This window comes from Desmodus rotundus, chromosome X, assembly GCF_022682495.2.
Source record: "Desmodus rotundus isolate HL8 chromosome X, HLdesRot8A.1, whole genome shotgun sequence".
Classification (NCBI taxonomy): Eukaryota; Metazoa; Chordata; class Mammalia; order Chiroptera; family Phyllostomidae; genus Desmodus; species Desmodus rotundus.
The window spans coordinates 8,916,703-8,941,822 of NC_071400.1; the positions used below are offsets into that span (position 1 = coordinate 8,916,703).

Sequence of the window (25,120 nt, forward strand, 5' to 3'; positions counted from 1 at the left end):
TTATGCTAAGGATTAAACAAGAAACCTATATAGAGTACCTGATACACAGTAGGTACTTGATGAATGCTAGTATTCCTGCTCCAGTGACCAAGAGCAGAGTGTGCTATATTGCACTTCGTTCCTGAGAAGGAACCACATTCCTTTTCAGTCTACAATCCAAAGATGGAATGAGCTAGCATATGTCAGAACACAGTGGTGAGGAAAGAATGGCTAAGTGGTCGGCAAAGGGACTCTAGGGTATGGTACCAGTGATAAAGAAGCCTAGTACCCAGCCTTCTGCTATAGTAAGCTGGCAGCATAAAAGAGCAGGTCTTAGATTTGGAATACTAATGACTAAACTAAGCAGTTTCTATATGCATTCGTCTGTATCATCTCAGTGAAAGAAAGTGAACGAAAAACTTGAGAAAAGTAACTTTAATATAATTGTATCTGAACTGTGATATACAAAAGTGATCATTTTCAGAATAAATTTTAAAATGGTCAGAGTAACTTCACAGAAAAATTTTCTAGAAATAACATAGTTCTATTAGATTTATGGAGTATGCCTAAAACAACATCAGAACATATGTATGGGGGGGCAGAAACAGTGGGTAAAGGCAGGATTTACAAAACAGCTAGAAACAAAAACTTCCCTTTAGAGATCTCTCTCACCTTAAGCCTGAATGCTTTATCATCCCAAAGAATCCAACTACAACAAATTACCTCACACTCAGTTTTGCTTTGAAATACAATACACAGGTTATATCCTCAAGTTGTATTAAGTTGCTTATACAAACTTAAAGTCATGAGCATGACTTCAGGATCTGCACTTTTTATGTCAAGTGCCTTAACTAAGCAGTTTAAGGCCTCCTGTATTTTCCCACACTCTTTCAATGCTTTTCCACGCATTACAAGAGTCTCATAGTCATTCACAGCCTCTCCTGCCTTATCCTTATCCTGAGGAGAATCCACCAACTGTCCACCAGACAAAAGCCCAGGGTCACCAGGAGAGGTCTCCTGAGCTAGAGCACCAGACTTAGGTGTAGTTACACAGCTGGACTTACTTTCTGAAGACAGGGTTTCTCTGGAAGGTTCCTCTTCTGTACAGTCTGAGGCTTCGCCACTGCTTTCCTCAGTTCTTTCCTGCAGATAATCTTCAGCTACCTTTGCTTCACTGCTGGTTTCAAGTTTTTCCTCCATATCCTCCACGTGGTCTAAAACCACATTAATAAGAGACCTCCTAGAAGCGAGGGATCTTCTAGAGTTTACAGACTTATTTATACTATTAGCTATTTTAGGTGAAAAGAACCTTCCAGGTGGACTGATGTCACTTTTGGGAGTTGAAGCATCAAATCGTTTCATAGGTAAGAACTGAAAGGGAGATGTGTTGAATGGATTTGTGCTTGAAGTATCTTTAAAAGTATCATGTTCATCTTCACCATCTGAAACGATCCTTCTTGTTTTACTTCTGACCTTTACATTTACTACTTCTGACTCATCATCTTCCTCAGAAAGATCCATACTGAGCCCTGCTTTGCTATCCACAAACTCTGCTCTAGAATTAGTGGCAGAGCCACACAAGCTATTTTCTTTCTCAACATGCTCCAAAGACCGACTGGCAAGATTTTGTCCGTTGTCTGCAGAGTCTTCCAAGAAAAGATTGAAATCACACATATACTGTAGTGAAGATGCTAAAGGTTCCTCTTGCAACTTGGTCTCATTTGCTTGAGCATCCTGCTGTGCACTGTGGGATGCTGACAAGTCACCATCAGCTATTTCAATAACAGATGCATTTGATTCTGTATGTTGATTTTCATTTGTTATGGGATTAGTGGGCCAAGGATTACACTGATGTAAAATCTCATCGTCCTTTTGATCATCTAGATTTGGCCCAAGATCAGCTCTAACAGATTTGCTAAGCAAATAATTAAAACTTCCCAGAGTATTCTCTTGCAGTACCTCCTGTGTAGGCCCCTCTCGTGATGCCTCTTTTTGTAGAGCCATTCCCAGTAAAGAGTTGGTACAAATTTCTTCTACACTTGCACACTCCTTGGGTAAAAAAGCTACAAAGTCAGCATCAAATGTCCTTTCATGTGGGTGCCTACCATCTTGTCCGATGGTAACATTCATCTTTATATTTGAAAGACAGTGTTTCTCACTCTCTTCAGGCAGATCATCAATGATTACACTTGCCATTTGGGAACTGATTTCTTCTTCCTGGGTATGTTGAGTAGTTAAAAGAAGTGAAGGTTGAGGTTGTGGTTTATTCATTTCAGGGCATTTCTCCCTTTTTTTAGAAGTAAATACAGGTTCTCTCAGCAAGATCCCTTCATTTCTAGTTCTTTGTCTTTCCATTAAGAGCTCTGTATTTTGAGACTCAAATTCAACCAGGAATTGAGCTTTCTGAACCCTTTGTTGAATATAGTGAGAGTCTTCTATCTCATCAAGCTCTTCTTTAACAGATAGATCACGTGTGTACAACAAATCATGGTCTGAGATTCCAGCTATCCCCAAAGAATGCAGGTAGGCAATATGTTCATCTAGTTCTTTATCAGATCTCCTCTGAGCAGCATGCAAAGACTGCAGCTGCAGCTGGGTTGCAGAGCTCTGAAAATCCTCGATTGTGAACAGCTCTCTCAATTCTTGTTTACTAAAATATCGGAAAGGGTTCTTCTTATCACCAGTAGTTTGTCTTACTAATGAGTCCTTGAAAACCTGTCTTCTGTATATTTTTTCCTCTACAGTTCCACAAGTGATTAGCCTATAAACCACAACATTTTCTTTTTGTCCAATTCGGTGAACTCTATCCACAGCTTGAGCATCTGTTGCAGGATTCCAGCTAGGGTCAAAAATGACCACTCTAGTTGCTGCAGTTAATGTTAAGCCAACACCACCTACTTGAGTGGTAAGCAGAAAAACAGAGTAATCTTTATTTTGCTGGAATAAGCTAATTCTTTTTTCTCGTTCCATAAGATGAGTAATTGTTCCATCGATTCGCAATACCTTAAAGTGCCTATTCTTTAGGAGGCGTTCAATGATGTTTAGAATTTGTCTTGACTGGGAAAATACCAAAGTCTGATGCCCTTCATCTCGCAGTCTCTTAAGAAGGTCCATTAGAAATATCATTTTTCCAGACTCTCTCATCAGTGTATCATCAGATACTTGACCAATATGGTCCACATCTGAGGAATCTTCCTCTTCATTTTCATCTTGAACAGAGAATCTGACAGCCCCTAGATTCAGCAAATGACAAGCCCGTGCAGAGAGCAGCCTAGGATGATCACACAGCTTCTTTAAGACACCTAACTCAGCCAGAGGTGAGCGTGTCTCCATTAACAATTCCTTGATATGATCTAGGGACACAAATTTCCTGTATATTTCTTCTTGTAAAGGTACAAGACGTATCCAAATAATTAAATCATTTTTCCTGGAAAGGGAAGGCATTTCATAAATGGCATCAACATCTGGATTCTTTTCACAAGGTCTGATCTCTGAGTTGCTTGACTTTTTCTTCTGTACCTCTTCTTTAGTCCTCCTGAGAAAATAGGGTTTTATGATTGCCATTAAGTTTTCAGATATTTTAAATCCCAAGGCTTTTTCCCCTGGAGTTGCATCCTTTTCTCTTGCTCTGGTAATAGGATTTTCATACTCCATTTTAAAGGTTTTTAATGTTCCTAGCAGGGACCCTTGACAGGCAAAATCAAACAGGGACCACAGCTCTTGTAAATTATTCTGGATTGGGGTTCCTGTGAGGAGGATGCGGTTACTGGCAGGGACAGCACGAGCACATACTGCTGACTTAGTAGATGAAGATTTTATCTTATGTGCTTCGTCAAGGATGACATAGTCCCACAAAAACTCTTGGCCATTCAAGGTTGAAAGTTGCTGCCAGTTATTGATTAACATTTGGTATGTAGTGATAACGACACCATTCCTTTGCTGAATCCGACTGAGGTTTCTGGTACGTTCATCCTTACTAGGACCATGAAAGGTTTTCACTCTCATTCCTGGAGTCCACTTGTCAAATTCTTTTACCCATGTGCTAATAAGACTGGTTGGCATGATCAGCAGCACATGATTCACAAGTGAAGCATCAAACATACCAGAAAGGAAAGCGATGATTTGAACAGTCTTCCCCAATCCCATATCATCTGCCAAGATACCACCTTTTCTTCCATCCCTGTATAGGCTGTATAGGAAAGCTACACCTTCCTTCTGGTGTTCAAATAGTTGGTCATGCAGTTCTCGATAAAGCAGCAGGCCAGAGTTGCACACATCTGTGAATTCATCATCTCCATGATCTGCCAACTCCTCCAAGGCTTCCTGTAGTTTTTGGATTCTGCTCATCAGCTTTTCACTGGGAAAAATGTCCTTTGCCAAATGGAAAAGGTTAAATGCTTCTTCCAGATCTCCATTCTTAGTTGCTTCTTTGGCCTCTTTCACATATCTTTTAAAAAGAGGTAAAAAAAAAAAAGATATATATGTATTAAGATCAGAAAGAAAGAAAACAGATTGAACATCCCATCTAAAAATACTTCAGAGTCCATTTTGAAATCCAAACTGCAGTTGGGCTTTTAATAACCTCAGTTCAAGATGAGGATTAGCACAGAAGATGCCAATGAAAGCTGGCATCACTTAAGACACAAATATCCACCAGACATTGCCAGCAACACCTTCATGCACTAGTTGTGGGAAATGTATGTGGCGAAGGTTATTTGTTCCACAGCATTAAAAAAAAAACCCTGCCACCCTTAAGAAGTATGGAATGATTTTTTTAAAAAATAAAGTCAACCAAACAACCTATATTGCAGGAGCATGGAAACAGGAAAGATATATCAGCACTTAGACCTTATTTTTCTGGACTTTTGTGATGTATTTGACACTACTGATCACTCCCCTCCTTAAAATTCCCTCCTTCCACCAGATCCTCCTGGTTTTGCCCCACCCCACCCCCAATCACTGTCCATTTCTTCTCTATGTCCTTCCTAGACTCCTATTCTTCCTCCAAGAGGGTTCAGTCCTGGGCCTTCTTCTCACTCCTTTACTCTCCTCAGGTTCTCCTAGAGCTTCCACTCCCACCTGTGTGGTCATGACTCCCAAGTCACTCTCTCCAACCCAGGTCTTACCCCAAGCTCTAGTCTAGACCTATATTCCAACTGCCTTCCTGATATCTCCACTTGAATGTCTCACAAGCACCTCAAATTCAATTAACCCCAAATTAAAATTATTATTTCCTCTCTAAAAACATACCATCCACTTAGCCAAACAAGCTGGAAATCTGAAGATCATCCTTGATTGCAACCCAAATATGAGTCATCCTTGACCTCTCCCCTTTTGACCCCTCTAGCCAGACAGCCCCCAAGTCCAGTTAACTTTATTTCCCGAGTATAACCTGTGTCTTTCTCTATATCTCTACCACTACTGTGGTCCAAGTCACAATCGTCTTTGGTCTGGAAACTGCAACTTCCTATTCACTGGTCTCTCTACATCCACTCTTGATCCCTCCAATACACTCTCTACAAAGCAGCCAACAATATTGTCTTAAAATATAAGAGGAATCATGTCACTCCTCTGCTTAAAATTCTTCAGTGGTTTAAGGTCAACTGACTTCAAAAAGATGCCAAAACAATTCACTGAGAAAAAAAATAGTCTTTTTCACTGAATCTCCATGTACAAAAGAATGAATAGGTCCTCTTCCTCACACTATATACAAAATTTTAATTCAAAATGGATCAAAGATCTAATATAAGAACTAAACCTACAAAAACTATTAGAAGGAAATAAAAGCACAGATCTTCATGACCTTGGATTTGGCAATGGTTTCTTAGATATGCCAATCACACGAGCAACCAAAGGAAAAAATAAATTGGGTTTCATCAATATTAAAAACATTTGTACTTCACCTGGCTGGTGTAGCTCAGTGGATTGAGCACAGGCCTGTGAACTAAAGGGTCGCTGGTTCAATTCCCAGTCAGGGCACATGCCTGGGTTGCAGGCCAGGTCTCCAGCAAGGGGCGCACAAGAGGCAACCATACACTGATGTTTTCCTCCCTCTCTTTCTCCTTCCCTTCTCTCTCTAAAAATAAACAAAATCTTAAAAAAAAATTTTTGTACTGCAAAGGATACCATCAAGAAAGTAGAAAGACAACCCACGAAATGGGAGAAAATCATGTATCTGATAAAGGATTTGTACCTAGAAATTATAAAGAACTCTTAAAACTCAATAATTAAAAGTCAACCAATTAAAAAATGGGCAAAGGCTGTGAAGAGACACTTCTCTAAAGAAAATATTCAAATGGCCAATAAGCGCATGAAAAGACGTTCAACATCATTACTCATCAGAGAAATGCAAACTAAGACCACAGTGAGATTCTACTTCATACCCACTAAGATGGCCCAAATCAAAAAGTGAGAAAATACCAAGTGTTGAACTGGAACTCTCATAACACTGTTGGTGGGAAAGTAAAATGGTGCAGTTGCTTTGGAAATCAGCCTATCAGTTCCTCAACAAATTACATATAAAGTTACGTATAGACCTAGGAACTCTACTCCTAGGTACAAACCCAGGAGAAATGAAAACTCTTGTAAAATCCACAGAAAATCTTGTACATGAATGTTCATAGCAGTATTATTTATCAAGCCAAAAGTCAAAATAACAAATATCCATCAACTAATGAATGATAAAAAATTTTTAAAAAAGATATATCCATTCAGTGGAATGTTATGCAGCCATTAACAGGGAATAAAATACTGATTCATGCTACAACTTGAAAACATTTTGCTACATGAAATAATAAGCCAGTCACAAAAGGCCACACATTTTATGATTCGGTTTACATGAAATATCTAGAATAAGCAAATTCACAGAGAAAGGAAGTAGGTTAGTGGTTGCGAGGAGCTGAGGCTAGGGGATTCAGGGACTGGGGATAGTGATGGCTAAAGGGTAAGGAATTCTTTTTTGGGGTGATAAAAATGTTCTGAAACTAATTGTGGTGATGGGTGTACAACTCTGTGAATATACTAAAAATTATTAAATTGTACAGGTTAAAAGGGTGAATATATGGTATGTCAATTGTACCTCAATGAAACTGTTAACAAAAAAATCTTTACTGGCTTGCTGTGGCCTACAGAATGAAGTTTAAGCTCCTTAGCTTGGCATTCCAAAACAGACAGGAACTGCTGACCTCTGTCTTAACTCCTGTCGCTTCCTGCTTCAGATGTTTTATTTTTACCTCTTATGCCCATCATTGCCACTTTGTGTTCTCTAAGCTTCGGCTCACAGCAACCTCCTCTTCCTGGAATGCACTCCTTTCCTTTCACCAAGATAACCTCACTGAATTCGTTCTTTAAGACAGGGATGTCTCAATGTTCTGCAGAATCTTCTGGAGAGCTTGTTAAAACAGATTGCTGGACCCCAGTACAGATTTTCTGATTCTGAACTGAGGCCCAAGAATCTCTATTTCTGTAACTTTATGAGGTAATGCTAATGCTTATAGTCCACAGACCACACTTTAAGAGCTGCTTTAAGATATGTATCAGGACTCAGTGAGGTTCCTCTTTTTTCTGAGGTTCCTCTTATTTAATAAGTAGCTTTTCCCAGCTTTGCCACATTTGTGAGATGGGCATCTAAGAATTAAAAAAACACCCCAAGTAACCAGATTGGATTAATACTGTGGTATATTCATACAATGGGATAATAGAAAAGAATGAACTACTAGATGTATTAATCCATGCATGAATTCATACATGTATGAATCTCAAAAGCATGCTGAGCCACAGCAGCCAGTCATAACTGTATAAGCAGTGTGATTTTATCTATATGAAGTTCTGGAGTGGGCAAAACTAATCTATGGTGGAAAACATCAGAGCAGTGGTTGCTTCTGGAAAGTGGCAGTGGGGTTGCTGGGGAAGGGGCATAAGGGAACTTTCTGGGATGATCATAATGTTCTATACCTTGACAGGGATTTGGGTTACCCAGGTGTATGCACTTGTCGAAACTCACCAAATGGCCCTGGCTGGTATAGCTCAGTGGACTGAGTGCCAGCCTGCGAACGGAAAGGTTGTCAGTTCAAACCCCAGTCAGGGCACATGCCTGGGTTGCAGGCCAGGTCCCTGGTTAGGGGCGTGCGAGAGGCAACCAATAGATGTATCTCTCACATACATCCATGTTTCTCTCCTTCTCTTTCTCCCTCCCTCCCCCCTCTCTAAAAATATAAAATAAAATAAAATAAAAAACCAAATGTACAACTTAAGATTTGTGCATTTCTGTGTGTGTAAATTTTATTTCAAAAGAAACAAATGAAATATTGAAATCTAATAAATGGTATGCATGTTAAAGTAGAAGAAGGTACCCTGATGCCTGCAATTAACTTTGAAATGCATCCAAAACATAAAATAGATCAGGATATGTGATCAAACAAGTATACTGAAATGCTAATAACAGATTCTGGGTACTGGATCAAAAGAAAAGAAAAAGAGGAAAAGATGGCTTTGTCCATAGATTGCTGCCTCAGTTTGGAGTCACACCTAACTAACTGGGAGTCAACTCACTGCAATTGTTTTAACCAAGAGCACCAATGACCTTCATATTGCCAAATCCAATGGCCACTTCTTGATCTTTATCTTCCTTGACCTTTCTGCTGCATTTAATACCACTGACCACCACCTCCCTCATGAAGTTTTTACTCCTTGGGTACAATGGTACACAACACTCTCCTGGATTTCTTCCTTCCTCTCTAACCATTCCTTCTCAGTCTGCATCTTGACTTCCTCTCCCTCTGCCTGTCCCCTTATAAATGTTGGTATTTCTGGGGATCTTTTTGTTGTCATTGCCATTCTGACTCTATGTACTTCCTCCTCCCCAACCCCCGGTTTTATCCATGGTAGTGGCTTTGTGGTGGGTTGAATGGCATCCCCCTGTGAATGTGATCTTATTTGGAATTAGGGTCTTTGCAGATGTAATCAAGTTAAGATGAGGTCATAATGGATAAGGGTGGGCCCTAACCCAACCTGACCAGTGTCCTTAATAAGAGGTACAGTTGGATATAGAGAGACAGAGTGGAGAATTGGAAGACAGAGGCAGATATTGGAGTGATACATCTATAAGCCAAGGAACTCCAAGATGATTGCTGGCACCACCAAAAGCTAGGAGAGGCAAGAACAGATTCTCACAATCACCTAAGAAAAAAAACTAACCTGATAACACCTTGATTTCAGACTTCTGGCCTCCCAAACTATGAGAAAATAAATTTCTGGGGATTTTTACTGTGGTGAAATCTATATAAAAGTTGCCATTTTATCCATTTTTAATTATACTTCAACGAAATTAATTACATTTAAAATGTTATATGATCATCACCACCATCTACTTCTAAAACTTTTTCATCACCCAAATAGAAACTGTTTCTCCTCTGTCCCATTCTCCTCTGTCCCGAACCCCTGGTGATCTCTTTCCTACTTTCTGACTCTATGTGAATTTTCCTGTTCTCAGTATCTTATACAAGTGGAATCATACAATATTTGTCCTGTTGTGTCTAGCTTATTTCACTTGGCACAATGTTTTCAAGGTTCATCCATATATTGCAGCCTGTGTCCCAATTTCACTTCTTTTAAAGTTTGGGTAATATTCCCTTGTGTGTAAACACATTTTGTTTATCCATTCATCTATTAATGCACATTTGTTGTTTCCACCTTTTGGCTCTTGTAAATAATGTTGCAATAAATACCGATGTACAGGTATCTGTTTGGGTCCCTGTTTTCAATTCTTTCAGGTACATCGCTAAGAGTAGAATTGCTGGGTCACACGGTAATTCTGCACTTAATTTTTTTAAGGAACGGCCATTTGTTTAAGGAGACTGAGGGGATGGATGTGGCAGAGCTACAATTTTAACTGACACCTGAAAAAGTCCAAAGCCACTGTTTTATCCACAATTCCGTCTTGCCTCCATATATTTCTCGCAGGCTTACCATCAAGGTCCAAAGATCTGCTTCCACACCTCCCACCTCCACCATGTTCTAGCAATACTAAATTCCTACACTGCTCTGAAGACGCCATGCTTCTTGTTTCTCACCCTTTATACATGACATTACCTCATACATCATGTGCATCAGCTTCTTCCCCACTGCTTAGCTAATTCCCACTCATCCTTTAAGACAGTAAAGGTACTATTTTTTCCAAGAAGCCTCCTCTGACAACTGCCCCTTTCTCTCTCACACATGCACATGCACAGCCCAAACCCTATAATTCTGGATTAGGGATATATCTTCTGTATTTATATCTATCATATGACAATTTTCATTTATCTTTCTTCCTCCACCAGACTATAAGGACATGTGTCTTTTCCACCACTGTATCCTTAGCAACCAGCAGTGTGGGCTGGTCCACAGGAGATATTAAGTAAATGTTTGCTGAAGACATGAAAGTGAGATCAAGATACTCAAAAGTTAAGAAAAAGAAAGCATCTTTCAGATATAATGGGCGATGTTTTGTCTTTCCAGGAGTTTGCAGCCCTCCATCAAAGCTACCTTAAAAGTTCTTCCACTAACAGTATACTAGCAGACTATAACATGCCCAAAAACCTAAGACCTGGTATGTAAAACACCCTTTAAGACAGCACATCAAGCAGAATTCAGAGATCACTTCAACATTAACACAATTTAAATGTGTTTATAAGCAGCCAAGTTTGAAACAAATCCAAAGCATCATGCTACTAGAGATCTCAATGGAAGAACTTGAGCTTAGTGGTGCTCCAGAAAAGTCTCTCTCTCTCTGAACATTCTCCTGTGATAATCATCCAATGTTTACAGGTCCTCCATTGGTGAATCGTAACCACTGTGGTTGCAGGACATCTGACTAACGAAAATAAGCTTCAGTTGTTCATCAGATCTGTATTAAGCACTTACCATGTGTAGAGCAGGTCTCTGCCCTCATGTAGCTTATAGTACAGGGGACTGATATTTATCAAAGAACCACATAAATAATTAGTTACAAACTATAATAACAGCTATAAAGGAAAAGGATAGAGGGCTATTAGAGCATACCACAGGGAAACCCAGGAATGAAGAACAGTGGCCCTCAAACCTCATAGAACTTTATTTTAACTCTCCAGGTTTGGTCCTTGCTGAACACACCCAAAGTGTAGTGGTCTCAAAGCAAAGACCTATAGGTACACAGCAAGTATCAGAACCAAATGAAGCTCCTGTATGAAAAGGAACACTGAGACCCATATATCCCATCTAAATGGGGGCAAACATCTGTTCATCCCTAGATGACAATTGCAGTGCAAGGTTACCAAGGTTACTAAGATCATTTGATGGTTGAAATAGAGTAGGAAATTCTGATTTTTTATGTGAATTCTCCTTATTTTTAAATGGTAACTAATGCATATGTTTTAAAAAAAAAACACTGGGGGTTATTTCTAGTTAAGATGGAGACATAAGTAAACACAGCTCACCTCCTCGCACAACCAAAGCAAAAATTACAACTAGACTACAAAATAAATATCACCCAGAGTCATCAGAAAATCTAGCTGTATAGAAGTTCAACAACCAAGGAATTAAAGATGCCACATTCATCCAGACAGGTAGGAGCAGTGGAGACGTGGAGATTCATGGAGAAGTGTGGAGACATGGAGAGGAGCCAAGACACAGAATGGACAGTCCCACACCCACATGTGGGGGATGAGAATTGGGAGGGATACTCTGGGAGTGAGGGATCCCAGCCCCACACCAGACCACCCAGCCCAGGGTTCCAGTGCCAGGAAGATAAGTCCCCATAACTTCTGGCTGTAAAAACCAGTGGGGATTGTGGCAGCGGAAGAAACTGGGATTCTCAGGAGTCTCCTTAAAGGGCCCGCAACGGACTTAGGACTTAAGTAGACTTACTCCCTCTGGGCTTCAGCACCAGGGCAACAGCTGGAAGGGCAAGAGTGGCACACGGGGAGAAATTGAAGTGTTTGGCATCTGGGCGAGTGCCAGGAGACAGCTTCCTCGTGCACAAAACTCCAGAAGCCAGGCAGCAGCACTGTCCCCTCTCTAAGCCCTCCCCCACAGAGAGCCACAGATCAGCAACACAGGTGGCCCTGACCTGGCGAATACCCAAGGCTCCACCCCATCCAACTTACCTGGGCACTTTTCTACAATAGGCCACACTACTAAGACAGGGAGTCAAAGCAGCTCTACCTAACACACAGAAACAAACACAGGGAGGCTGCCAAAATGAGGAGACAAAGAAATATGGCCCAAATGAAAGAAAAGAACAAAACTCCAGAAAAAGAATGAAACAAGATGGAGATAAGCAATCTATCATACGCAGAGTTCAAAACACTGGTTATTAGGATGCTTAAGGAACTCACTGGGTAATTCAACAGCACAAAAAAGACCCAGGCAGCCATGGCAGGTATGGCTCAGTGGATTGAGTGCTGGCCTGAGAACCAAAGGGTTGCCATCCAATTCCCGGTCAGGGTACATGCCTGGGTTGCAGGCCAGGTCCCCAGTAGGGGACATATGAGAGGCAACCACACATTCACGTGTCTCTCCCTCTCTTTTTCCCTCCCTTCCCTTCTCTCTGAAAATAAGTAAATAAAATCTTTTTGAAAAGACTGAGGCAAAAATGAAAATTATACTAAGTGAAATAAAGAAAAATTTACAGGGAATCATCAGTGGAGTGAATGAAGGCAATAATCAAATAAATGATTTGGAACAGAAGGAAGAAAAAAACATTCAATCACAACAGCAAGAAGATAAAAAGAATCCAAAAAAATAAGAAATAAAACCCCAGAAAACCAAAACGAGGATAGGCTAAGGAGCCTCTGGGACATCTTTAAACGTACCAATATCTGAATCATAGGGGTGCTGGAAGGAGAAGCGAAAGAGAAAGAGAAAAAAACTAAAAACTTACTTGAAAAAATAATGAAAGAAAACTTCCCTAATTTGGTGAAATAAACAGACACACAAGTCCAGGAAGCACAGAGAGTTTCAAACAAGATGGACTCAAAGAGGACCAAGACACATCATAATTAAAATGCCAAAGGTTAAATATAAAGAAAGAATCTTAAAAGCAGCAAGAAAAAAAAGCAGAGACTTACGTACAAAGGAGTGACCATAAGACTGTCAGCTGATTTCTCAAGAAACTTTTTGGGCAAGAAGAGACTGGCAAGAAGTATTCAAAGTAATGAAAAGCAAGGACCTACAACCTAGGTTACTCTATCCAGCAAAGCTATCATTTAGAATGGAAGGGCAGATAAAGTGCTTCCCAGACAAGTTAAAGCTAAAGAAGTTCATCATCACCAAGCCACTATTACATGAAATGTTAAAGGGACTTAGTTAAGAAAAAGAAGATCAGAACTATGAACATTAATATGGCAACAAATTCACAACTACCAACATTTCAATCTAAAAAACAAACTAAGCAAACAAGCAGAACAGAAACAGAATCATAGATATGGAGATCACTTGGAGGGTTACCAGTTGGGAGGGGGAAGGGGGAGAATGGGGCAAAAGGTACAGGGATTAAGAAGTACAAATTGGTAGATACAGAATAGACAGGGGGATGTTAAGAACAGTACAGGAAATGGAAAAGCCAAAGAATTTAAGTGTGCGACCCATTGGCATGAACTAAGGGGGTGGGGAGATTGCTGGAGGGAACAGGGGGTACCAGGTGGAGGGGGGCATAATCAATAAAATATATATTTTAAAAACTCTAGGCAGGGCAAACAAAACTTATCTGTGAACATGGCTCACGAGCTGCCAGTTTGTAATCTCTGGTTTATCTCAACTTGAAAAAGTACCATTGACTCTGCTTGCATCTCCCCTCCAAATGCTTTCTCCAAAAAGGTGGTGGGGGGTGGTAGCCCTACAGCTCTCAGGATCAGAGCCTACACAAGGTTTGATTTGGGGCTTAATACCGTCCATCTGTAAGACCAATCACTTAAAACAGTGTACGACTTTCTGCAGTGTGTACTATCTGCATTGCTGGCTTTGGATTCCACAGATAAGAACTAACTGGTCCAAAGCATATGGCCCCAAAGAGATCCAAGGTTCTTAGTGCTCTTGCAGGTCCCTCATACCCTGTCACAAAAAGAATACAAGCAGGCAGGAAGAGCAAGGCCTGTTTCAAAGTGGGTAAAGGCAGGCAAGGATCTGGTCTCCCTTCTTTGTAACTTTGGTTAAACTGGGTAAATACCCCTCTGCCAGAATAAACAGGAAGAGAGCAACCTCTTGCATGTTAACAACATGCCCTCAGAAAACAGCTGACCCTGCTGGCTAATTACTCTGGAAAAAACCCCCAGCTAATTAACAATTATGCCAAAACCAAAATTATCCTTTTTTTCTGGCACAGTAAATATGTTTTGGCATCCAGATAGATGATAGCAGCCAATGTCCTCAGCAGGAAAAAGTTTTATTATTTTGGGAAGCATTAGGTGGCAAAAATCCTGACTGGCCCTTTGAGATAAAGTCTAACTAAAAATTTTTTAAATTCTCCAAGAATGATATTAACTTCTTTTACAATAGGTATAGACTTTTAGTGCTTCAAGCCTCCAATCTTCCAGCCTAAAGTTATCTAGTTAACTATCACATTAGAGTGCAAAACCCTGGGGCTTCAAGCAAGCACTTATTCCTAAATTTGAACAAAGCTAGGGTTGTTTGGAAAGAAGTCCTGAGCTCTCATGTTTGCCTTCAATTCACCTTCAGGCCACTTCAGTGGGGAAGTAGACAAGACCTTCCATTACGACAAGAGTATAAATCTAAAAACAAACCATGCCCTATGTGGTGGTTACATAAACTGTTATTAAACTGTTTTATATTTCAGAACAAAAGTTTTCAAGAATATTACTTACCTACCCTAGTGGCCAGGGGATACGATCTATCACCAGAAGGTGGATTTCACATCTTGTTGAATGGACAAAACCCCCCAAAACACACACACACACACACACACACACACACAACATCGATCATAATCCCCACACCTAGAAAATGCCTGAAGTATGGGTGTTTTATGTTGTTCCAGGAAAGAGTCTCCATGCTCAATCACATTCCATTGAGCTCCATGTCTGTATTTATACTAGAACCACACTGTCTTGATTATAATAACTCTATAGTAAGTTTTGAAATGAGGAACTGGGAGTCCTCCAACTTGGTTCTTTTTCAAGATTGTGTTGGACATTCTGAGACTTGTGCATTTCCAAAAGGCTTTTATAATAGCTTGTCAATTTCTACAAAAAGAAAAAAAAACAGCTGGGATTTTGTCAGATATTGCGTCGGAATCTGTATATTACTTTGGGGAGTACTGCCATCTTAACAATATTAAGTCTTCCAATCCATTAACACTGGCTATCCTTCCACTTATTTAGGCCTTCTGGAACCCCCTTCAACAATGTTTTGTCATTTTCAGTGTATAAGTCTTGCACTTCCTTGGATAAATTTATTCCTAAGCATTTTATTCTTTTTAGTAGTACTGTAAATGGAATTGTTCCCTTAATTTCATTCACTGCTATTTATGGAAATACAACTGAATTTTTAATATTGATCTTGTATCTGCATTTTGCTGAACTTGTTTACTAGCTCTTATAGTTTTTTGTGGATTCGGAGGCCTTTCTATATAAAGGATTATTCCATCTGCAAATACAGATATAGTTTTACTTCTTTCTTTCTAATCTACATGCCGTCTGTTTCTTTTTCTTGCCTAACCATCCTGGCTAGAACCTGTATTACAGTGTTGAATTATAATAAATTATAATGTTGAATAGAAGTAAAAAGAGCAGACATCCTTGTCTTGTTTCTGATACAAGGAGGGAAAGCTTTCAGTCTTTCATCATTAAGTATAATGTTACCTTGGGTTTTTGTAGATACCCCTCATCAGGCTGACAAAGGTATCTTGTATTCCCAGCTTGTTGAGTGTTTTTATCATTAAAGAGTGCTAGATTTTGTTAAATTTTTTTCCCTACACCTATTGAGGTGAACACGTGGTTTTTGTCCTTTGGTTTTGGAGAATTGACATTACATGTAACTATTATCAAGCAGAAATGTCAAGTATGTACTTGGATAAAGGAATCTGGAATTCAGAAGAAGGCAGGACTAATGTCAAAAATGTGAATATTGTCAGTATACAGATGGGATTTAAAGCCAAGAACCTAGATAAGATCAACAAAGAAAGGAGTACAATTAAAAAAAAAACATGGCAGTCCCGACACTCCAACATTTAGAACATTTACAGAATTCCAACTAATGAATACAGAAAGAACGGCAAAATTAGAAAGTCACCACTTTGTAATCCATAATGAAGTAACTGATTTTGGGCAATGATTATCAATGGATGAAAGGTTGATGGGGAACTGGATATTCACAAGATGCTCAAGTGTCCCCAACATATTATTTATCCATGAAAAGCGAAAAATGCAACTCTACAAAGAAATGATTAGCCTGTGACCACCTGAACCCATTACTTAACATTACTAAAAGTAAGAAAATCAGATACTACATGCTTCCTGCTATGATGTAATATTAAGTACAGCACCTCCCCTACTAAGTACCCATGCCAAAAATATTGAACGTTAATCTTTTTTTGCTCTAGAACAGTTTCTTTTTGATTTTTTCTATTGAGGTATAACTGACATACGACATTATATTAGCTTCAGGTGTACAACATAATGATTTGATATTTGTAAATATTGCAAAATGATCACTACATTAAGTCTAGTTAATTAACATCAGTCACCATACATAGTTAGAAAAACTTTTTCCTTGGGCTGGCAACTTTTAACATTTATTCTTAGCAACTCTCAAGTATGCAGTACAGTATTACTATAGTCATCATGCTTTTCACTACATCCCCATGACTTACTTATTTTATAACTGGAAGTTTTCACCTATTGATCACCTTCATCCATTCTGTACCCTCCCACAGCCCTCTAGCAACAAGGAATCTATTCTCTGTGTCTATGAGCTTGGCGGTTTTTGTGTTTAGATACCACATATAAGTGAGATCATAAGGTACTTGTCTTCACCTGACTTATTAACTTAACATAATGCCCTCAAGGCCCACATGTTGTCACAAATGGCAGGATTTCCTTGTTTGTTTTTATGGCTGAATAATATTCCATTGTTTATATACGCCACATTTTCCTTATCCACTCATGTTTCAAACCTTTACATTTCAATTATAGGAGATAAGAGAACAAGCTAATGACACTACAAGGAAGCCATCAGACTAATCCAAATCATTGGCATAAAAATAAAAGTGGAGGGTGAGGACGGGCTGTTCAAGATTAACAGGCTTAAGCCCTGGCTGGTGTGGCTCAGTGGTTGAGTGCTGGCCTATGACTCAAAGGGTTGCTGGTTCAATTCCCAGTCAGGGCACATGCCTGGGTTGTGGGCCAGGTCCCCAGTGGGGGGCATGCAAGAGGCAATCACACATTGAGGTTTCTCTCCCTCTCTTTTTCTCTTCCCCTCTCTAAAAAATAAAATAAACAAAATCTTTTAAAAAAGATTAAGAGGCTTAAGAAATATAATCAAATGCAGTGTGTGGACCTTTTTGGGATGCTGATTGAAACAAACCCATTATAAAAAGACTTAAAACCATTTCAAAATTTAAACATAGACTATGTATTAATTGATAACAAAGAATTAGTTTATTTTGTTAGGTGTAACATAGTATGATGGTTTTGTAAGAATATGTTCTTGTTTAGAGATGCATACTGAAATGAAATGCCGTGATGTCTGAGAATTTACTTTAAAGTACGTTAGAAGAAAATACAATTGAGGATATGAGGAGGAATCAGCAGCATCTGAGAAGCAGCAACCAGTGAGGCAGGAAGAAAATCAAAAGAATGAGAGGTCCTGGAAGCCAAATGAATTGAGTGTTTCTTTTTTTGTTGCCTCTCACACACCCCTAACTGTCTCGCAACCCAGGCACGTGCCCTGGCTAGGAATCGAACCAATGATCTTTTGGTTCTCAGCCACCACTCAATCCACTGAGCCACACCAACCAGGGCTAATCAAGTGTTTCATGGAAAAGTGATCTGTTCTGTCAAATACTGCTCGTAGGTCAAGGAAGATGAGGATTACAAGTTGACCATTACATTTGGTTATATGAAAGTCATTGGTGACCTTCACAAAAGCAGTTTGAATAGAGTAACATGAGAAATTGGGAGACATAGAGAATGGAGAAAGCAAGCAGATGGGTGAAGCAAGAGAGGGTGGACAACGTAGAGTACAAGCAAGTGGGTGACAGAGAAGGTGGCAAAGACAGTGAGTGACAGAGAGAAAAGGTGGACAACATAGGAAAGAGGGTGGGTGACTCTGCCAGTCATCATTTATTGCCTCTCAGTTTCAAATACACTCCTCAATACCTGTTCTGTGATAAGGGACAGAATTCCTTTAAGCATATACAGCCAGCACAATGTTAAGTTTTCTCAGTAGAGGGCGCCTGAGGGACACTGCAGGAAGAAGGGGCTCTCCTGAAGTTGCCAGCTGCTGCAGCACAGTGGGTCAGCCACACACCAAGAACACGCAGTCCCTCAATGACCTTGAAGTATCCACCTGGCCAGGAGATGACCTTCCTGCAGCCCTCCCTACACGGAAACCAGTTCTCCCAGCAGCTCACCTATGCCCCGGGCCCTGCCTCTTTTGCTTGCATAAGCATGGGTTGCTGATAGCCTGCTCTCAACCCACACTCCAGAAGGTTGCTTCCTGTTGGCCTAGGAAATGCAGGCAAGCTCATGGCCTGGGCAAGACAACATATTTCTCTGCTTTCCAGTGGTCAGAACTATACCTTCTCCAAGGGGGTCTGAGCCTCAGCCTTGGGGAAAGGGCCCCCTTCCAAGCGTGAACTTTCTTGGGTTCTCTACCGTGGCCCTAGGGTACCATAATGCAATTTCCTTATTTTTATAGCCTCTCATTTATTAGTTTAATAATTCTTTATATTAAAATTCATGTTTTAATATACTGTATGGCTTCTACCTCCTGATTAGACCCAGAAAGATACAGTGACAGAGAAAAAAAGAGGATGTGTGAAAGAATGAGAGTGTGACAGAAAGTAGGTAACAGGGAAAGGGTGGGTAACAGAGAGAATGGGTCATAGAGAAACAGGCAAAGAATGGGTGATAGAGATCGTGGGTGACAGCAAAAGGGGGAAGGGGTGACAGAAGTATAGAGTGAAGAGGATGGCAGAGAAAAAGAGGGTGGGTTGACAGAAAGAGTAAGTGGGTGAGAGAATGGATGACAGTGTAAGCAGGTAGATGACTGAACAGATGGGTGACAGAAAGGAAGAGAGATGCACAACAGAGAGAAGGGGTTGGTGAGTGAGAGAAGGACAATGGAAGAAAGTATGAGAGAGAATGAGTGACAAAGAGGGGGAGTGACTGACAGAGGTAGGTAGCACACAGGGAGAGATAATGGGTGACAGAAAGAGACAGAGACAGAGTGGGGGGGGAGGGGGAGAGGGAGGGAGGTGGGGAGAGAGAGAGACAGAGGGAGAGAGAGAATGCCAGAGAAAGGGGAGGCAATGGTGGGGGGGGGGCAACCCAGTGGAAGCATGCTGGGTATAGAGAGCACAAATGGGCAGTGGGCATCAGAGAGGATAAGAGAGGAGCTGGTGGGCTGGCATCACCAAAGAGAGCAGACCTGACACAGAGTGTCACAGAGTTATCAGATGTGATAGCAGATGAAGATGCGTGAGAAAGAAAGCAGGTGTGACAGCAAGTTTCAAAGTTTTCTTTCATCTCTTAGGCAGGAGAGGCAGAAAGAGAGGGACAGAAAGGGGAGGGAGGGAGAAAGACAGACAGAAATTGTGTGAGAGCAGGATTGTGCCAAGGAACAGAATTATGAACAAAAAAGAAGGTAGAGAAGGCAATGCTTTTTGTGCAAGGTGGTTTCAGTGTGGGGGGATTTGGAAGAAGACAGGAGAGAACTGAGAAAGCTTAGAAGTAAAAGGAACTGTGAGAGTTGAGGGGGGTCATGAGAGATGGGACCTCACAAGAGACAGGGAGACTGTGAAAGGAAGGTATGGACTGTGACACCAGAAGATGACTGTGAGATAAGGGGGTGACTGTTGAGGGGAGTGGGAGAGAGGCAATTTGAGAATGTTCTGAAGAAAGCCCCTGGGAGTGAGTGAGAGACAGCTGCCAGCATGAGAGGCAGTGTTAAGGAACCTGTGAGAGGTCCCCTTGCTTGCTCACACAAAGAAGGGGAGGGGACTAAAGGCCTCAAGCCTTATCACCATTTTCCAGATGACAAAACTGAGGGTCAGAAAAGTCAAGTGACTTGTCTGAGGTCTCCCAAATAGCAAGTGTCAGAGCCATAATGTGAAACACAAATGGCTCAACTCTAAAGCCAGCACTCTACCACACTACACTGCTGCCCGCTGTTTTCCCCAAATCTTAAGTCAAGTAACGTAGTCCAAAAACGTGCTCTTACTCCTCTGTAAGCACACCTATTGGCTTTCTTTTAATCCTCACCCAAGGACATGCTTATTGATTTTAGAGAGAGGAAGATAGGGAGAGAGAGAGGGAAAGATTGATGTGAGAGAGAAATATCGATCTGTTGCTTCTCCCATGTGCCCTGACTTGGGACGCAACCTGCAACCTAGGTATGTGCCCTGACTGGGAATCAAATCCACAGCCTTTCAGTTTACGGGAGGATGCCCCAACCAACTGAGCCACACTGGCCAGGGCTGGCTTTTAAGAGCCTGAAAACATTATTTTTTTGAAAAGGGAGACAGAATTGTTTACTTCCCCATTTTTCCCTTTGTACTACATAAATTTAAAACTTCTAAAAAAATAACAACTCATAGATACAGACAATAGTATAGTGATTACCAGATGGAAAGGGGGTAGGAGGAAGTAGAAGAGGGTATAGGAAGGATAAATTATCATGGAAGGAGACTTGACTTTGGGTGGCGAACACAAAAAACAATATGCAGATGATGGATTATAGAACTGTACACCTGAAACCTATATAATTTTATTAACCAGTGTCACCCCAATAAATTCAATAAAAGAAATAAAATACAGTATATTGAAAAAATAAATTAAATTAAATTAAAGTTGAACTATAGCCCTGGCTGGTGTGGCTCAGTGGATTGCGTGCTGGCCTTCAAACTGAAAGATCACGGGTTCGATTCCCGGTCAGGGCACATGCCTAGACTGTGGGCCAGATCTCCAGTTGGGGGTGTGCAAGTGGCAACCAACTGATTTATCTGTTGCACATCAATGTTCCACCCCCCCATCTTTCTCTCTCCTTTGCCCTCTCTAAAATAAATAAATAAATAAATAAATAAATAATATCTTTTAAAAAATTGAACTATAAAAAATAAAATAAAATAAACTTTTAAGGGATTGGCAAGAAATATTCAAAGTAATGAAAAGCAGAGACCTACAGCCAAGATTATTCTACCCAGTAAAGATACCATTTAGAATGGAAGGGCAGATAAAGAGCTTCCCAGACGAGAAAAAAACTAAAAGTTCATCATCACCAAACTATTATTATATGAAATGTTAATGGGACTTATTTTTTAAAAAATGTTTTTATTTATTTTAGACAGAGGGGAAGGGAGGGAGAAAGAGGAAGAGAAACATCAATGTGTGTTTGCCTCTCACATGCCCCCTACTGGAGACCTAACCTGACCTGCAACCCAGGCATGTGTCCTGACTGGGAACCGACCATGCAACCGTTTAGTTTGCAGGTTGGCACTCAATGCACTGAGCCACACCAGTGGGGGCTTAATGGGACTTACTTAAGAAAAAGATCGAAACTATAAACAATAAAATGGCAAAAAATACAAATCTATCAACAATTGAATCTAAGAAACAAACTAAGCAAGCAAGAACAGAGACAGAATCACGGATACAGAGAGCATTTTGAAGGTTGCCAGATGGGTAGGGGAATGGGTGAAGAGGTGAGGGGATTAAGAAGTACAAATAGATAGTTACAGAATAGCCATGGGGGTGTAAAATACAGTATAGGATATGGAGTAGCCAAAGAACTTATACTCATGACCCATAGGCATGAACAATGGTGAGGGGGATTGCCTGAGGGAGTGGGGGGGCTGGGTGGAGGGAGGCAAAAGGGGAAAAATCAGGACAACTGTAATAGTATAATCAGTAAACTATAATTAAAAAAAAAAAAAACTTTTGTGCATCAAAAGACTCAATTGCAGCCCTGGCTGGTGTGGCTTGGTGGATTGAGCGAAGGCTGTGAGCCGGCGGGGGGGGGGGGGGGGGGGTTGTTACTGGTTCGATTCCCAGTCAGGGAGCGTGCCTGGGTTGGGGGCCAGGTCCCTGGTAGGGGCCACGTGGTGGGCAGCCACACACTGATGTTTCTCTTCCTCTCTTTCTCCCTCCCTTTCCTTCTCTCTAAGAATAAATAAAATCTTAAAAACAAAGGACTCAATCACAGAATGAAAAGGCAACCTACAAAATAGGATAAAATAGCTGCAAATCATATAGCAGATAAGGGGTTAATATCCAGAATATATAAAGAACTACAGCTCAAGCCCTGGCTGGGTACTCAATTAGTTAGAGCATTGTCCTGATACACCAAGGCTGTGGGTTCAATCCTTGGTCAGAGCACATATAAGAATCAACCAATGACCCTGTCTGGTGTGGCTCAGTGGATTGAGTGCCAGCCTGCGAATCAAAGGATCACTAGTTCAATTCCCAGTCAAGGCACATGCCTGGGTTTCGGGCCAGGTCCCCAGTGGGAGGCGCACAAAGGGCAACCACACATTGATGTTTGTCTCCCTCTCCTCCCTCCCTTCCCCTCTCTCTAAGAATAAATAAATAAAATCTTTTTTAAAAAAGAATCAACCAATGAATGCATCAATAGGTGGAACAACAAATCAATCTCTCCCTGTCTCAAAAAAATAAAACCAATAAATGAAAAGAAAAAGTACAACTCAACAACAACAAACTACTCAACTAAAAAAGGCCTTGAATAGACACTTCTCCAAAGAAGACATACAGATGGCCAATAGATACATAAAGATTCTCAGTATCAGTAATCATTAGAGAAATGCAAATCAAAACCCCAATGAGATACAACTTCACTATCATTAGCATAGCTAGTAACAACAAAACAGGGAATAACTGTTAGTTAGGATGTGGGGAAACTGGAACCTTTGTGTACTGTTGGTGGGAATGTATAATGATGCAGCTACTCTACAGGGCAGTATGGCAATTCCCCAAGAAATTAAAAATAGAACTACCATGTGATCCAGCAATCCCACCTCTGGGTGTGTATTGAAAAAAATTGAAAGCAGGATCTTGAAGAAATTATTTGCACACCTGTGTTCACAGCAGCACTATCACAATAGTCAAGAGATGGAAGCAACCAAAGTGTCCATCAATGGATAAAGGAAATGTGATATAAGCATACAATGGAATATTATTCTGAAAGGAAGCAAATCCTGTCACATGATAAGGCATGGATGAACCTTGTGAACATTATACTAAATGAAATAACCCAGTCATAGAAAGACAAATACTGTTGATTCCTCTTACATGAAGTCCCTAAGAGTGTCAGATTCACAGAGACAGATTCAAAGGAGAATGATGGTTGCCAGGAGCTGGGGAAGGGGCTGCTTCACAGGTACAGAGTTTTAGTTTTGCAAGGTGAAAAGAGTTCTGAAGACAGATAGTGATGGTGGTTGCACAACAATGTTAATGTATTTAATACCACTTAAGAATGGTTAAGATGGTAAATTTTATGTTGGGTGGATTTTATCATAATTTAAAAAAAAATTGTAATGCTTATTCCCACATCACTATGCCCTCTCCATCCTTAGCCATCTGGAGAACACTTAACTCGTTTTTCAACACAAATGTCTCTTCCTCTTGTGAGGCCCTCCCTTAGCTCACCAACCCTTGTAGTTCTCCATTCCCTCCTTAATGCCCATACTATGCCTTGCACACTATACCTCTTACAGCACTTATTAAACATTATAGGTTAACCTATCCCTTTCCACTACTAACTTGTAAGCAATTTGGGGATGGGGGGATGATGATTTACTTATCTCTGTATTCGCTAGGCCTGGGGCTTGGTAGGCTGGAAAGACTGAAGAAATGCTACATTTAATCTAATTTGCCTACTGGTAAATCCACTCCTGAATATTAAAAAAGAAAAGCTTGATCAATTGAAGCTCTAGCTCTTAAGGAGTTCATAACGGTGAATTATTTGACCCAAAACGAGGATACCGGAAGGCTCCCCAGGCTTTAGAAATCTGAGCAGGTGCCTGCGCTCTACTCTGCTCCGCCTCAGCAGTTTTAGGCCCCTGGGAGGGTCCGATTCCCCCCTCCCCTCGACTCCCAACCAGGGCCTGCGAGCTGGACCCGCCCAGAGGCCCAGACATACCTCAGGTAACGGGCAGCCTGCTCTGGGCTTAAGCCCTCGGCTTCCACAAACCCCTGGGACGCCTCCATGACTTTCAGTTTAGGTTCCAGGAACCTCCGCCGGAGATTGAATTTCGCTCGCTCCCGCCCTGCGCATGCGCTGTGCGCATGGGGGGCGGGGGCAGCTCCAACCGTCGGCCTCCCGGCTGGTCAATCCCCAGCACCGCGCTCTGGCGTCACCACCTGAGTCCTGCCTACAAAGGTCGCGCGCCTGCGCATACGCGCGCTGGGGCTACGGCCGCCTGCGATCTTGTAGCACGGCATGGGCGTGTCCTCTTGTTTTGACTAGCATTTTCAGTCCAATCCAAACTGTGCCGCGGCCAATCCGAGTGTGCGTGCGCGCGCGTGTGCGTGGGCGCATGCTATCCTCGTGAGTGGAGTAGACTGTGTGATACGATCTGGGTTATCTTTGTAGGCGCTCGGGACCTCTTTCACAACCTGCGCCCCAAACATCATTCCTTCTCTGGTCGCCACTGCCTGGCACTGCAGCATGCAATTCAAACACCCTGGGAGACAACGTCCCCTTGACTTAAACTCATATTTCAAGAACCAAGCCAAAGCTCTTGTTTAAGAAGTAAGTAATGCTGCCTGGCTGGTGTGGCTCAGTGGATTCAGCACCAGCCTGCTACACAAAGGGTCACCTGTTCAATTCCCAGTCAGGGTACATGCCTGGGCTGCAGACCAGGTCCCCAGTAGGGGGTGCCCAAGGGGTAACCACACGCGGATGTCTCTCCCTCTCTTTCTTCCTTCCACTC

General features: G+C 41.2%; 1 protein-coding gene across 1 annotated transcript; it reads right to left on the minus strand.

Annotated features, from left to right (window-relative positions):
* Positions 1-407: 407 nt before the first annotated feature.
* On the minus strand, positions 408-24,453 carry ERCC6L (ERCC excision repair 6 like, spindle assembly checkpoint helicase). The gene is made up of 2 exons (XM_024555204.3): positions 24,328-24,453; positions 408-4,426 (listed from the first exon to the last, which is right to left on the minus strand). Exons 1-2 carry the CDS (start codon positions 24,393-24,395, stop codon positions 748-750), a joined length of 3,747 nt encoding a protein of 1,248 aa, XP_024410972.3. The 5' UTR covers positions 24,396-24,453; the 3' UTR covers positions 408-747.
* Between the last annotated feature and the right edge of the window lie 667 nt (positions 24,454-25,120).

Bases quoted from the DNA above. Each gene is read 5' to 3' on its own strand.
- ERCC6L (XM_024555204.3), bottom strand. From the start codon at position 24,395: ATGGAGGCGTCCCAGGGGTTTGTGGAAGCCGAGGGCTTAAGCCCAGAG. The intron at 4,427-24,327 runs GTATGTCTGGGC...TCTTTTTAAAAG, and splicing joins CAGGCTGCCCGTTACCTGAG to ATATGTGAAAGAGGCCAAAG.